At 45.9% G+C, this 12997-nt stretch overlaps 1 protein-coding gene across 2 annotated transcripts in view; it reads left to right on the top strand.

The window, feature by feature from the left end:
• The window catches only part of GMEB1 (glucocorticoid modulatory element binding protein 1), a 93919-nt gene that overhangs the window by 10192 nt on the left and 70730 nt on the right, over positions 1 to 12997 (top strand). For both annotated transcript variants that reach the window (XM_056846834.1, XM_056846835.1), the window contains exons 4-9: positions 52 to 176; positions 2895 to 2998; positions 5572 to 5726; positions 8850 to 8978; positions 10773 to 10910; positions 11801 to 11923. In XM_056846834.1, the coding sequence (XP_056702812.1) occupies positions 52 to 176; positions 2895 to 2998; positions 5572 to 5726; positions 8850 to 8978; positions 10773 to 10910; positions 11801 to 11923 (774 nt within the window). The remainder of the gene's footprint in view (positions 1 to 51; positions 177 to 2894; positions 2999 to 5571; positions 5727 to 8849; positions 8979 to 10772; positions 10911 to 11800; positions 11924 to 12997) is intronic.

A 12997-nucleotide genomic window follows, 5' to 3' on the forward strand; every position in this document is an offset into this window, starting at 1 on the left:
AGGTCTCCATTTTTATGTCTCCCCCACCCCCCCAACTACTTTCATCCATAGATCCCAGCACCATTGAAACCAACGAGGAGATTGAGATTGCCTACTCCATCACCTGTGGAGAGAGCAAAGCCATCCTGCTGTGGAAGAAGTTTGTTTGCCCGGGCATCAATGTCAAGTGTGTCAAGGTAACAGCATGGCACAGTGGCCTTTTGCCAGGGTGAATTGGTTTCTGGCTGGTTTCTTTGGTGTTATTTTATTTCTCTGTTTCACTGTAATTTCCACAAGAGGGTTTTATTCGGAGTGTGTAAACCTCCTCGCGGCAGAGCCAGTTCAGGAGGCAGGGATGTGATTTCTGTCTGTGATATGTTTAAGGGGCTTGGGAAGTTTCATTTGCCTTTTGGTTCCTTATACTGGCCGATTGGCTGGCATTTTGAAGCTTGATCACAAAACCTAGGGACGGGTGGGTTGGTGCTAAAGGAACATACCTCCCAACATTCCCTACTCCTTTCCCCCAGGGAAATGGCGCCTGTGGATTCTAGAATCTGGACTTTTCAGAAGTGTGGTTAGTGGACATCTGTGCAAGGATCTTCTTGGCTGGTGGCTGCCCCCTCAGCTATGGGACTCCCCACAAGGTCCCCTCAACAGGGACCCACAGTAGCTTACAACATTGTTCTCCCCTGCTTTGTTTCATCCTCACAACAACCCTGTGAGGTAGGTTAGGTCAAGAGCAAGTGACTGGCCCAGGGTCACCCATGACATAGTGGGGATTCAAATGTGTATCTCCCAGATCCTACTTTGATACTCTTAACTACTGCGAAACACTGGCTGTGGCATGACTAGCAAATGTATTTGGCAAATTAGAAGGGTGCCATGTGGAAGGGTGAGGGATTAAACAAGAGACGTTTGTTGGTCGTACCTGTCAAGTCTGCTAATCTTCTGGAAGGCCCAGGGCTGACCTGTGGGAAGCACAAGATGCAACTGCGAAATCTGATTCGATCCAGGCTTTGCTCTGTATCAAACAATTATTCCAGTTTTGCTTCCAGATCCATTTTACTTAGAACCCGCTTCTAATCACTGAGGTTTTCCATGATTCTTGGAGGTCAACCCCCTCACTTACATGCAAAGTGGCAGAGATGGGTCCTCACTGGGGCAAGTGATGGGGTGGAAGAGGGCTTATTTCTTCTCAGCAAGCCATCTGCTGAGACTGCAAAGGGCAGGAAGCTCTCTAGAGCATTACGATCTGGCAGGCTTACCAGTTTCCCACTGGGTTTTCCCCAGAAGTGACATCTCGTTGTTGCTTGGCAGTGCGCCCAATTCCCTTCCCCCTCCCCCAAACTTCAGCCAGTTGCCAGCTACTCTATGATACATGAACACATGAAGCTGCCTTATACTGAATCAGACCCTTGGTCCAACAAAGTCAGTATTGTCTACTCAGACCAGCAGCGGCTCTCCAGGGTGTCAGGCAGGGGTCTTTCACATCACTTACTTGCCTAGTCCCTTTAACTGGAGATGCCGGGGATTGAGCCTGGGACCTTCTGCATGCCAAGCTGATGCTCTACCACTGAGCCACGGGGTCCAAGTCAAACGGATCTGGAAGCAAAACTGGAATAATTGTTTGATGCAGAGCAAAGCCTGGATCGAATCAGATTTGGCAGTTGTATCTTCTGCTTCCCACAGGTCAGTCCTGTGGCCTAACAGGAAATTGGCAGACTTGACAGGTACAACTGATAAACTTTTGTTGTTTAATCCCTCACCCTTCCAAATGATCCGGCCTTGGGAGCAGATGTATTAGAATTTTTTGCTGAGGGTGCTTGAGGACCACATTGGTTGCCCTTTCTCTGTGTGAGCACTATGAATGGAGTCACAAAGTTCATGGTGAGGACTGGTCATGTGATTGACAGGAGCTGTCTCGATATTAAGCGTATTCATACGTTTCAGTGCAGCTGTTGACATGAGGCCATACTGTTCAGGCAGGCTTTTTCTGGACTTTGTTTTCATTGTGTTAATGGTTTTAATGTCAAGTTTCCAGTTTTTTAAAAAATATGCTTGTTCTCATTTTAAAGCATTTGAGCAATGAGGAAAAGCAGTGTAGAAATGCAGTAACTAAATCAGGGGTGGGGAGCCTTTTTTCCACCAAGGGCCATTTGGATATTTATAACATCATTCGCGGGCCATACAAAATTATCAACTTAAAAATTAGCTGACCAAGCCCAAGCAGTCAGCTGCCCAGATGACCCCTCTACACAGGCAAGCAGGCAGGCATCCAACCAGTGGTGCACTCGCCCACCTGGTGGCACAGGATGGTCTGTTGCACCAGTCGGGCGTAGCCGTTCAGCTGCACGCCAGAGTTGTTCCTGCTCCACATGATCGGGGCTGGATTCTACAGCCGGCTCCTGCTACCTCTGCCTGCAGGGAGGAACTGAGGATACACTGGCTAAGAACTTGCCCCCCCCTGCAAATTCTGCCTTTGCCTCCTTTAACCCCTCCATTGTCACCACTTCTGCCCCCAGCCCTCTTGTAGTACAGAGGGAATACATTTCTCCATGGCCCTGGTGGGAAAGGGTTAACATAGTTTCTTGGGCGGTCCTAGCAGCTCCATAGCTAACCACTCTTCTGCAAGGGGGGAAAAGGTTCCTTTTCTCAGCAAAACAAACTCACATCTGCCTTGAATAGAGGCTATTCCTGTCCGTGGGAGGGGGTGGATTGCCAGTCTTAGATCCTTCTGAGCTAGAGATCTGCCAGGACCCACGAAGGGCCAGACCAAATGATTTCACGGGCCTTAAATGGCCTGACGTTCCTTACCCCTGAACTAAATAAAGCTGCTGACACAGATACGGGTGTGGTAGATGACGTGGAACGTCTTCTGTTTTTTTCTGAGGTGCTCCCTGCTATCTGTTTCTTAGTTCAACGACCAGCTTATCAGTCCAAAGCACTTTGTTCACCTGGCTGGCAAATCTACCCTGAAGGACTGGAAAAGAGCCATTCGCCTGGGAGGAATCATGCTGAGGTAAAGGCCTTCCACCACTGTCACAATCTCCTGTTGGTTTGCTGCAGATGTTTATAGTGGGATTTTGTACTAACTGCCCCCCAGCCCAAGCCTGTCATCTCTTATCCTTGAAAACTGGAGGGTTCAGCATAGCATGTTCTGAGATACAGAACTTCATGGCACGATTTTATACTCTGTCAATCGAATAGGGGTGAATTGGGATATTACAACCGCCTGGAAGCAAACCAAGCCTGCTTCCTTCCGGAGCTTTGCCCCTAAGTTGAAGGGTCAGTCCATCCCTGCAGCTGAGTAGCCCCTTAAAGGAGAATATAAGATGGAGCCCTGAGGTCAGAAATATTAATGTACAGCTGAAGACAAGGCAAGTCACTGCTATTTCTAGTCAGTTAACAGACTTCTGTGCAAACACTAAAGCAAACCTGTTTGCATTGTTTCATTCAGGAACATTTTTTATACCACCCTTCTAAGTGGTGTGCAATACAAAATGGCCTCTGATCATTGAATATCCTAAAAGTTAAAAATCAAAAAGACATGAGAAGTATAATTTGTTGATAAATCAATGGTAGAGCAAAGGTCAGCCCGCTCCACTTCCAAAAGCACACAGCATAAAGTGGAAGTTTTTACCTGCTTCCTGAGGATGTCAGAGTTTATATTCACAGAGTCTATACTTTCACACAGCCCAAATAATGCACTTTCAGTCCACTTTCACTGCACCTTAACAATCGTTTGCAAGTGGATTTTGCCAGTTCACACAAAAGTGCATTGAAAGTGGATTTAAAGTGCATTATTTGGGCTGTGTAAAGCTGGCCTCTGTCTCATCCTTTCCATTCTGCAGAATATTCAGGTCAGTGTTTTGTTGGCTTGTATCCCTCTTGCTAAACTGAAAATAATGGCTTATGTCAATGTATACAAGGTTGGATCCAATTCCTCTCCAGCAGAAGGGGTGGGTGGGTGATGTTTGCCATTTCTCCTCTCACACTGTGTACCCCCAGTTCACCCCTTGTGCTGTCCTTGAGGGTCCCTAAGCCTCATCCATTTTTAGTTTAGTGGACTGCAGCAGGTAAGGGGAAGCAGGAAAGTTTCATTCTGTTGATGCAAGTGCCTTCAGTTAGTGGAAAATCACCACTGGATCCAGCCCCTTATATCAACCTGACCATGTAGGATTTTATCCTATCAAGTAGAAATGCCCTGCCATTGAAAATATTGGGTTGGATCCCAGTATACGCACTTACAAATAGAATCCATTGCCTCTTAACATTTCTAGACTTCTCTTATATTCTTACAGACATACACATGGAGGATACCTCCTTCCATGGGTATTACCCCTGATAGATAAGTTGATCCTCCATGCTTAGAGGCAGTGTACCTTCAAATATTAGTTGTTGGGGGCAGCAGTGGCGGGGAGGCTTTGTCCTGCATGTAGGCCTTCGGAAGTCATCTGTTTGGTTCCCCCCCCCCCCATCTTTGCCACCTGAGGGAGTTTACTCATCTGTTCGCCCCGCTGTAACTCTGTTACAATCTGGGGTGGGGAAGGGGGTGCCATCGGATATTTTTATGCTAGTAAGGATTTTATAGGGCTGTTTTAATGGTTGTTTTAAATGTCTTATTCGATTTTACTATATGTATACATTGAAATATTATGTGAGCCACTCTGAGTCCGGCCTTTGGCTGGGGAGGGCGGGGTATCAATTAAATAAAATAATAAATAAATAAATAATGCAGGAAACAATTTGAGTTGCCAGATTGTTTAAGGGCCTGGGACTAGAAGGTGGCCTTCTGGAAGCAGAAGGCTGTATTTGGATTCAGCAAAGTTCCTGGCTGGCAAAAGGCCGGGAGTGGGACTCTCTGGTGTGAGTTTTTGAAGCATTTTGACATTGCATTTGCAAAAGAAATGGCATATCAGTTATTGCAAATACATGCAAGGGTAAATGGCTTCCGTTTATGAAGTATTCTCCCTGGAGTTCTGCTAAGTTGGGAGGGCATCTGCACTCTAAATAAAATCTGGGTTTCTTCACTAAGAAATAGGATGACAGAAGGAGCCACGTGGGATTCCTGAGGGGGAGGAGGGATTCCAAAATTAAAAAATGCACTATATTCGTATTTCTGTATTTAAAATATTTATGTACCTTCTTTTCTCCCAAGCATCTCAGGACCCTGAGGCGGGTGACAACAATATAAAAACAATTGGTTAAAACAATAACTATTAAAACAAGAGATATACAAATACAGTAAAACCAAATTAATAATTTTTGCCTCTCTTCCATTATGAAAGCAGTGTGCATAAGCATTCCAGAGGTTTTCCCTCTAGGCCCTGCCCAGACCATGATGAGCTTAGTTTAGCAAGCATTATCATTTGTCCAGCTACAGCAGAAAAAGCCTTACTATTTGAGGAGGCCTCCACCTAAGACTGTATTTTCGGGACAGCTTCAGGAATAGACCAACTAGAAGCTTAGCCTCTGGCTTGTACACCTTGCTTGTTTTTAGAACGATTCCTGTGGTGTTATTACGTTCCTCAGGCGAGTAGCCAAACTGAGTTTAATCATCCCAATTTCCCCTCCCCACTTCTCTGTGCACAGAAAGATGATGGATTCTGGGCAAATTGACTTTTACCAGCATGACAAAGTTTGCACCAATACCTGCCGCAGCACCAAGTTTGACCTCCTGATCAGCAGTGCCAGAGCACCAGTGCCAGGGCAGCAAAGCCTGGTACAGACCCCCACCTCTGCTGACGGTAGGACACAGGTGAAAAGGTGTAGCATTCATTCCTGCCATGTAGCATTGTTGTCCGCAGCTTGCTTTAGAATTGTTGGTCCTTTGGAGCTAGATGGGTTTGCCCCCTGCTACTTGACCTCTGTGTGCTGTATAGAATTCTGGAGTATGTTTTAGCATATGTTCTCGGTTCATAGTGTGATCAGGCCCGGTGGATCTAGTTATCACCTGGATCGAACCGAGAGTGCATCCCTAGAACACAGCCAGTACTTCTCTGCAACTGTGTGTTGTAGGGCAGTGGTTCCCCGCCTTTTCGATGTGGTGACCCACAAGTCCAAGTTTACTTGGTACAGTGACCCATTCAGGGTTGACCCAAGGTTTTCTGGCACCCTAGGTGAACTATGACCTTGGCACCCATCTAGTCCAGCATTCCATTTTCTACAGTGGCCAACCAGATGTTTTTGAGAAATCAACAAACATCACATCCTACTATGGACCGCAAGCAAGCGTCATTCCGAAGTACACAGCCTCTGCCTGTGAGGGCTACATTCTGGCCTTTGACCACCCTCTTTCATTTCTCCCTCTAATGCCCTTTAATATTTTAAGAAACTCCCTCTAGAAGTCCTTAGGGACACAAATTAAGCGCTGAAGTTGGTTCTTCTAGGAACCACTTCACACATGATTTCCTACAGAAATATTATTCTGCATAGGAAAATGTATACACCTACCATTTGTAGTCAAATGTCATGTTTCGCTTATTGAGACGGTACAGCTGGTTGCCTTCATCACACATGACAGGATGTGCTTTTCTCTACAAAGCAGAAATATCAGTGCAGGTAGAACACTTAAAATGGCCTTGGTTTTCAGCAAGTGGTTTGGGTAGGACAAGCTGTGAAAGCACCCCTAGTTTCCATCTGAACTTAGAAGACAGATACGGTTCTTTTACCACTGGGAAAGAATCACCATGCATGGGAGGACAGATGCCATTCAACAGCTGTTTGCCCAAAACTGCTGAACACTGAGCATTATACCACCTTTAGCCACCGCCAGAGGAGACTTCCATTAGTTTCTGAGTTGTGATAAGACTTAACCCACAAATTACTGATTGTATGAGTAGAGAAATTAAGAGGTGTACATTACAGCGACCCAGATTCAGATTTATTGATACATCATAAGCCAGTAAAACACATGTATCGTTTATACAAAAGGTAAAAAAAATATAGCAGTTCAACCAAAAACATTCCTAATTAAAATTTCCAAATAATTTATTATGGACTAAAATTGACCAAATTATGATTTAATCTAATTGCAGTTGCCCAACATTAGGCATCGAACTTTATATGCAGTTGCACAAAATTTGGCTACCTGTTTTGCCATCTGGGCATTACAGCTACCCAGTCCATCCATAAGCATGTCACTGAGGGGGAGAAGGTGTTAGAACCAAGAGTCCTTTCTTCCTAGTGGAGAGTTCACAAGACGCGCCCTGAGGTCAACAACCTGAGAACAGGGACCTCTTTCTGTGGTCTCTGCCAGCTGAGCCAGAGTGGAATTCGAGGAGGCACACTGCGTGTGTGTGCATGGGTGTGTGTGTGTGTGTGTGTGTGTGCAGGAGATGTGTGAGAATGGCAGGCGGCAGTAAAAGGGTTGGCAGCAAGGGGCTGAGCGTGGTGCATCTCCCCCGGCTGGTAGAAGGCAATGAGGTGCTGCAGCAGGCTGAGCAAAAGGTCGGGCTGCTGAAGGAGCAGCACCCAGACAGAGCCCATGCATGCGCATGCCTCTTTCTCTCCTCTAGTTTCCCCATGTCCCGCTGAACTGCTTCCACCCTCTCTCCAGCCTTTCCTCCCCCTTCTTCCAGTTCTGAAGGTAAAGTTACTGGTTGCCAGGTGGCTTTCTTCTCATTATTGTCCCAAAGGGTGGGGGAGGTGAGAATGTGAAAAGCTGGCAAGGAGGAAGATAGAAATGGAGCAATGTGGCCATTAGGGAGGACTGGCCTATGACTGGCCTATTGTTAAGAGCGGCGGTGTGGAGCAGTGGATTCTGATCTGGAGAACCGGGTTTGATCCCCCACTCTCGCCACATGAGCGGCTGAGGCTGATCTGGTGAACTGGATGTGTTTCCCCACTCCTCTACATGAAGCCAGCTGGGTGACCTTGGGCTAGTCACACTCTCTTAGCCCCACCTACCTCACAGGGTGTCTGTTATGGGGAGGGGAGGGGAAGATGATTGTAAGCTGGTTTGAGTCTCCCTTAAGTGGTAGAGAAAGTCGGCATCTAAAAACCAACTCCTCCTCCTCCTCTTCTTCCTCCTCCTCCTGACCTAAGTCTGATACTATAAGCGTTTTTGAATGCCTTGTTCTGAAAAGTTGCCGGCTGCTTAGATGTTGTTTGTTCATTGTATTGATGTTTGTGGTTTTAATATCATACTTAGTTTTAATGCTGCTTGTGGGTTTGATGTCATGGGTTGATTAGCTTTGCATGCAAACTCGGAATGTTTTTGTAACAGCAAGAGGAGGAAATAAGCTCCATCGATAAAGAAACAAACCATTGCTTCCTCCTTGCAGAGTTTTGAAATTACACCCTTTCCGTTGAATACCATTTACTCGCGTGGCTGGCATGAAGTTTAATCCCGTGAGCTGCCCTATATGAACATAACATTAAACCTAAGAGAAGAGGTGCCCTGCTGGATCAGACCTGTGGTTCATCTAATCCAGCTCCCTGTTCCTATACAGTGACCCACCAGCTGCCCAGTTGGGCTAACAAACAAGGCACAGAGGACAAGGCCCTCCCCTGACGTTGGTCCTGAGCACTGGTATTCAGAGGTTGCTCATCTCTGGATGCGAAAGTTCTTTTTGGCTATCACGGCTGATGGATCTGGCCTCCATGAATCAGTCTAATCCTCTAATAAGCAAGAAGCATCTGCACAGCTGGTGCTTGGGATGCATGATGCAGGTAAACGCCTTGCGCCAGACTCCTTGACGTTGGCCATAACACTTAAATTAGCCCTTCGTTATCATTTGGGTAGGGTCAATCCATTTGATGCCTTGCCTTGCTTCTTATGAAACCCCTGACTGGCATAGAGAGCAGGGGGAAATCTGGTGCGACAACATTGGCCAGGAAGCCCTTTCATCTCTGTGCTCCTCCCCCAGGAAGCATTGCCCAGATTGCTGTGTCTGAGGAAAGCATGGAAGAAGGGATTGAATGGAACTCTGCTCTGACAGCTGCAGTCACCATGGCAACTGAGGAAGGGCTCAAGAAGGACTCAGAGGAGATTTCAGGTAGGTCCCTGCCATTTGCCTGTCTGCCTAAACTGCCTACCTGCCTGTTTCTGCTCACTCCAGTAATTTTAATAATGCAAAAAGCAAGGTTAAAATTTAAGGTGGAAAACATTTTTGGAGGGGGTGGAATCCTCCAGCCAAATTCTCGAGACTTTGAATTTGCACAGAGAAATCCTTTGCACAATCCTTTACAATCCTGAGTTCTTCAGGTGTGCAGCCAAGAACAGAATTTAGAAATCCTCATTTTAAAATCCAACCATTGGGTTGGAACTGCAACATTCCCCACCTCAGCATCTGACTGGCTGTTTTCTCTCCTGACTTGTGCAACCAACCCTTTTCCATTCTCTCTCCCCATGTGTGTAGAAGGTCCTGGCCAAACTGCACTCTGTAGAGGCCTGCCAGAATGTGGCAGCCAATAATCAGGTGCTTGCAGGGATTTCTTATCTAACCCTGCAGCATGCGAAAACCTCTGGCTCTGGGAGAAATTAGGGTTTCTCTGCCCAACTGTCACTCCGAACACTGGTCCATCTCCATAAATGTCAGTCCTTCATAACATTAAAGGTTTTGTCCTGCTCTCATCTGTGACAGGAGCCAGGGCATCTGTTCCACCAACAGTGGCACTTGCCTCCACCACAAGAAGCCTTCCAGTGATGCAAAAGGCACGTTCTTGCATCAGTGGAAGCCTCCATGCGCTGAAGGAAAGCTCTGCCCTTTGCAGAATGGATCCACAGGATTCAGCCCGTCTTTCCTTTTTAAACACATATTGAAGATTTCAAATGTGAAAACTTCAGACGAGAGTTTTAAATTGTAAGTGGATCTTCAGTGGTGGGGTGGTTTGAGGAGTACAACCGTGAATTGTGTGAACAAGGTTTATGGCAAATGTAGAACAGGGCAGTCCCTGGTTAGTATTTGGATGGGAGACCACCAAGGAATACCAGGGTTGCTGTGCAGAGGAAGGCACTGGCAAACCACCTCTGTTAGTCTCTTGCCATGAAAACCCCAAAAGGGGTCACCATAAGTCGGCTGTGACTTGAAGGCACTTTACACACAGAGAGAGAACAGGGCAGTAGAGGAAGTGGGATTAGGAAAGTGTTAAGAGAAGAGTCTCATGGATGTAGATGAAGTTCAGCAAATGCATGGTCCATTTGTTAACTAGTCCATTTGCATGATCCATGTGCTATTCATTCACTACAATAGAATGAACTGTGAGAACATGGGGAGGGGGAGAAGAAAACCCATTGCCTCATCAGTCCCCAGTGCCCCCCCAACCCATCTCCCCTCCCCACCCCTCATCTGGCCTTGCTCCTCCTCTGGACACCATTTTGAGTCTTGGCAAACTACATGATTCCAGTCCCCGCTCTGTACTGCTTTCTTTTCTCTTGGACCTGTTTATAGCCACCTCACTGTTAAGGGCTCTCCTAAGGCAATTTGAGAACAATATATACATTCCCATTTGATTAATATAAAACCGGCAAACGCCTCAAAGATGTTCCCATTTGGTATCTAGCATACATAGACCGAGCCACAGAAGAAAATCTAGCTTTATGTAATATCATGCAGACTTTCAGTAGCTGGGAAATGTTATTGTTTTTACTGCAACTGCAAATTCCCTGCTACTCCAATCAGCCTTCTGGATCAAATTGGATCTCTTTCAGAAGCCAGTTTCCAAGGATGCCGACCAAGCAGCTGCTTGTTTTCTTGGAAGGTTGATCAGTCTGGCTTTGCGAGGGAGTTGCAAAATCGTCTTCCCTCTTGACTGTCTTCTCTCTCTCTCTCTCTCTCTCCTCATTCCAGAAGACACCCTGATGTTCTGGAAGGGAATTGCTGATGTGGGGCTGATGGAAGAAGTGGTCTGCAACATTCAGAAGGAGATCGAAGAGGTGCTGAAAGGTGTTCAGCAGAGACTTGGCCAGTCACCCCTTCCAGTTACTGGTGGGTAGGAGGTCAGCAGCCTCCATGTTGTTAGGAAGTCATTTCCCAATGATATAGGTTCAGATGCCTTTTTGGTGACCTTTTTATGTGTGTGCGAGTGAAAAATGTTAACTTTCTTTTGCTTATCTAGCATTTTTAAAACTATTATGGCCTTTTCTTGTTTAGCATTTAGTCTCCAAAACCATTATGTCTCCGTCAGCCAACTGAGACGTGGTCTACACATGCAGCAAAGTCCAGCTAATGAGGGGAGAAGGATGTTGAGATGTCAGAATGGACTGTACCACTTTCAACCGCAGTGGAGGGATTACTGGCTTTAAAGTTCTCCTACATTAATAATTCCAAGTTAGTAGAAAACTAGCACAGCATGTGAAGGGATAGGCTAAAACGTCTCCCCCCGAAGTGCCAATATTGGGTTTGCAGGAATTTTTAACGTAGGGGTGGGGGCGGAATGTGACTCTCCCCTTACCTTCTGTCTGAATTGGTACAGCCCATTGTGACTATAGAGGTGTGGGGAATTCCTAGAGGGTTGCTTGGATATGATGTCACTTCTGGTTTCGGCCACAATTCCATTCACTTTCTCCCACCAGTTATCTAACTGAGGCAGTGAGGGAGAAAGAATTCTTAGTAATTGTTGGGAAAACCCTGCATCCCTGCATACCTGTGGTAAAGAACCACTGAGTTAGTAGATGTTTTAGCACTCTCACCAAAACTGTATCTGCTGGAGTTCCATGTGAGCAGTCATGACAATTTCAGTTGTTTACAAGTTTGTAGAATAGGTCTCTCTTTGATATGAGTCAGTTTCACATGTAATAGTTTCAGAAGCCTGAGTGTGGACCACTGTGCTTTTTTAGTAAACTGGAACAATAATCCATGGAAGTTGTTTCCTGTAGATGCAGCCGTCCTGAATAACATTGCTAACACTTTTGGCCTGATGGACACTGTCAAGAGAGTGCTGGACAACCGGAAGAGCCAGACCAGTCAAGGAGAAGAGCAATTTCTTTATACTCTTGCAGGTAGGATCGAGGCATGGGAAGGGACCCCTCTTGCAAGGGAAAAGCACTTACCCATGAGGCATTGCCCATGCACAGCATTTTGGTTCAGCAAGGATGTATATTTCGTTTAGTTAACAGAAGTGTGCATTTTGTTTAATACAGCAGCCATTTAAACTATCAGAAAATCTATCATTTAAACATCCACATGCTAACAAAATCCTACCTAGCCCACATACATATTCTTGCAGATTACGTTGGATTCTACAACTCTCCACCACTAAAGTTGGATCCTATGACCCTTTTTCTCTTTCCATCAACAGAGGAAGACTTCCTCCAACAATTAATAACTTTTTTTTAATGGGAAAAGTCTTCCTTTGGTGGAAAAAAAAGGCTTTCTTTGTTGAAGGAATTCTTTCTCTGTTGGAAGAAAACGTGGTGGAAGGAGGTAACTGAATCCAACCTGTTATCAGCTCTACTACTGATGTTTTACTTAAGTCATTTGTATCCTGCCTTTCTCCCCAATGGGGATCCAAAGCGGCTTACAGAATTCTCTTCACCTTTGTTTTATTCTCACAACAATCCTATGAGATAGGTTAGGCTGAGAGCGTGGGACTGGCCCAAGATCACCCAACGAGCATTTGAACCCGGGTCTCCCAGATACTAGTCCCACACTAGTGTGTTCTGATGCCAGTCTCGTGAGGAAAAGCTTAACAGTAAAGCCAGCATTGGAAATGGTGCATTCTGCGGGTACAGATGATTCTAGAATGCATGGGCAACCCTTTGCTACTTTTCCAAGCCCTGGTAAACATTATGTTTACAGCAATTTACAAATGGTAAAAAAAATCCTTTTGGGTTAATCAATTCATGTTTTAGATCTAGAAAGCAAAGCAGCTATGGGTACTTAATTAGCACCCCAGTGCCACACCCTGCAGGGCTACAGCCCTCTGGCTTGATAACTAAGCAGGTACAGCTCTGTATAAAGGTAAAGGTCCCCTGTGCAAGCACCGGGTCATTTCTGACCCATGCAGTGACGTCACATCCCGACATTTACTAGGCAGACTTTGTTTATGGGGTGGTTTGCCAGTGCCTTCCCCA

The sequence above is a fragment of the Euleptes europaea genome, chromosome 3 (genome assembly GCF_029931775.1).
Source record: "Euleptes europaea isolate rEulEur1 chromosome 3, rEulEur1.hap1, whole genome shotgun sequence".
Taxonomy (NCBI): Eukaryota; Metazoa; Chordata; class Lepidosauria; order Squamata; family Sphaerodactylidae; genus Euleptes; species Euleptes europaea.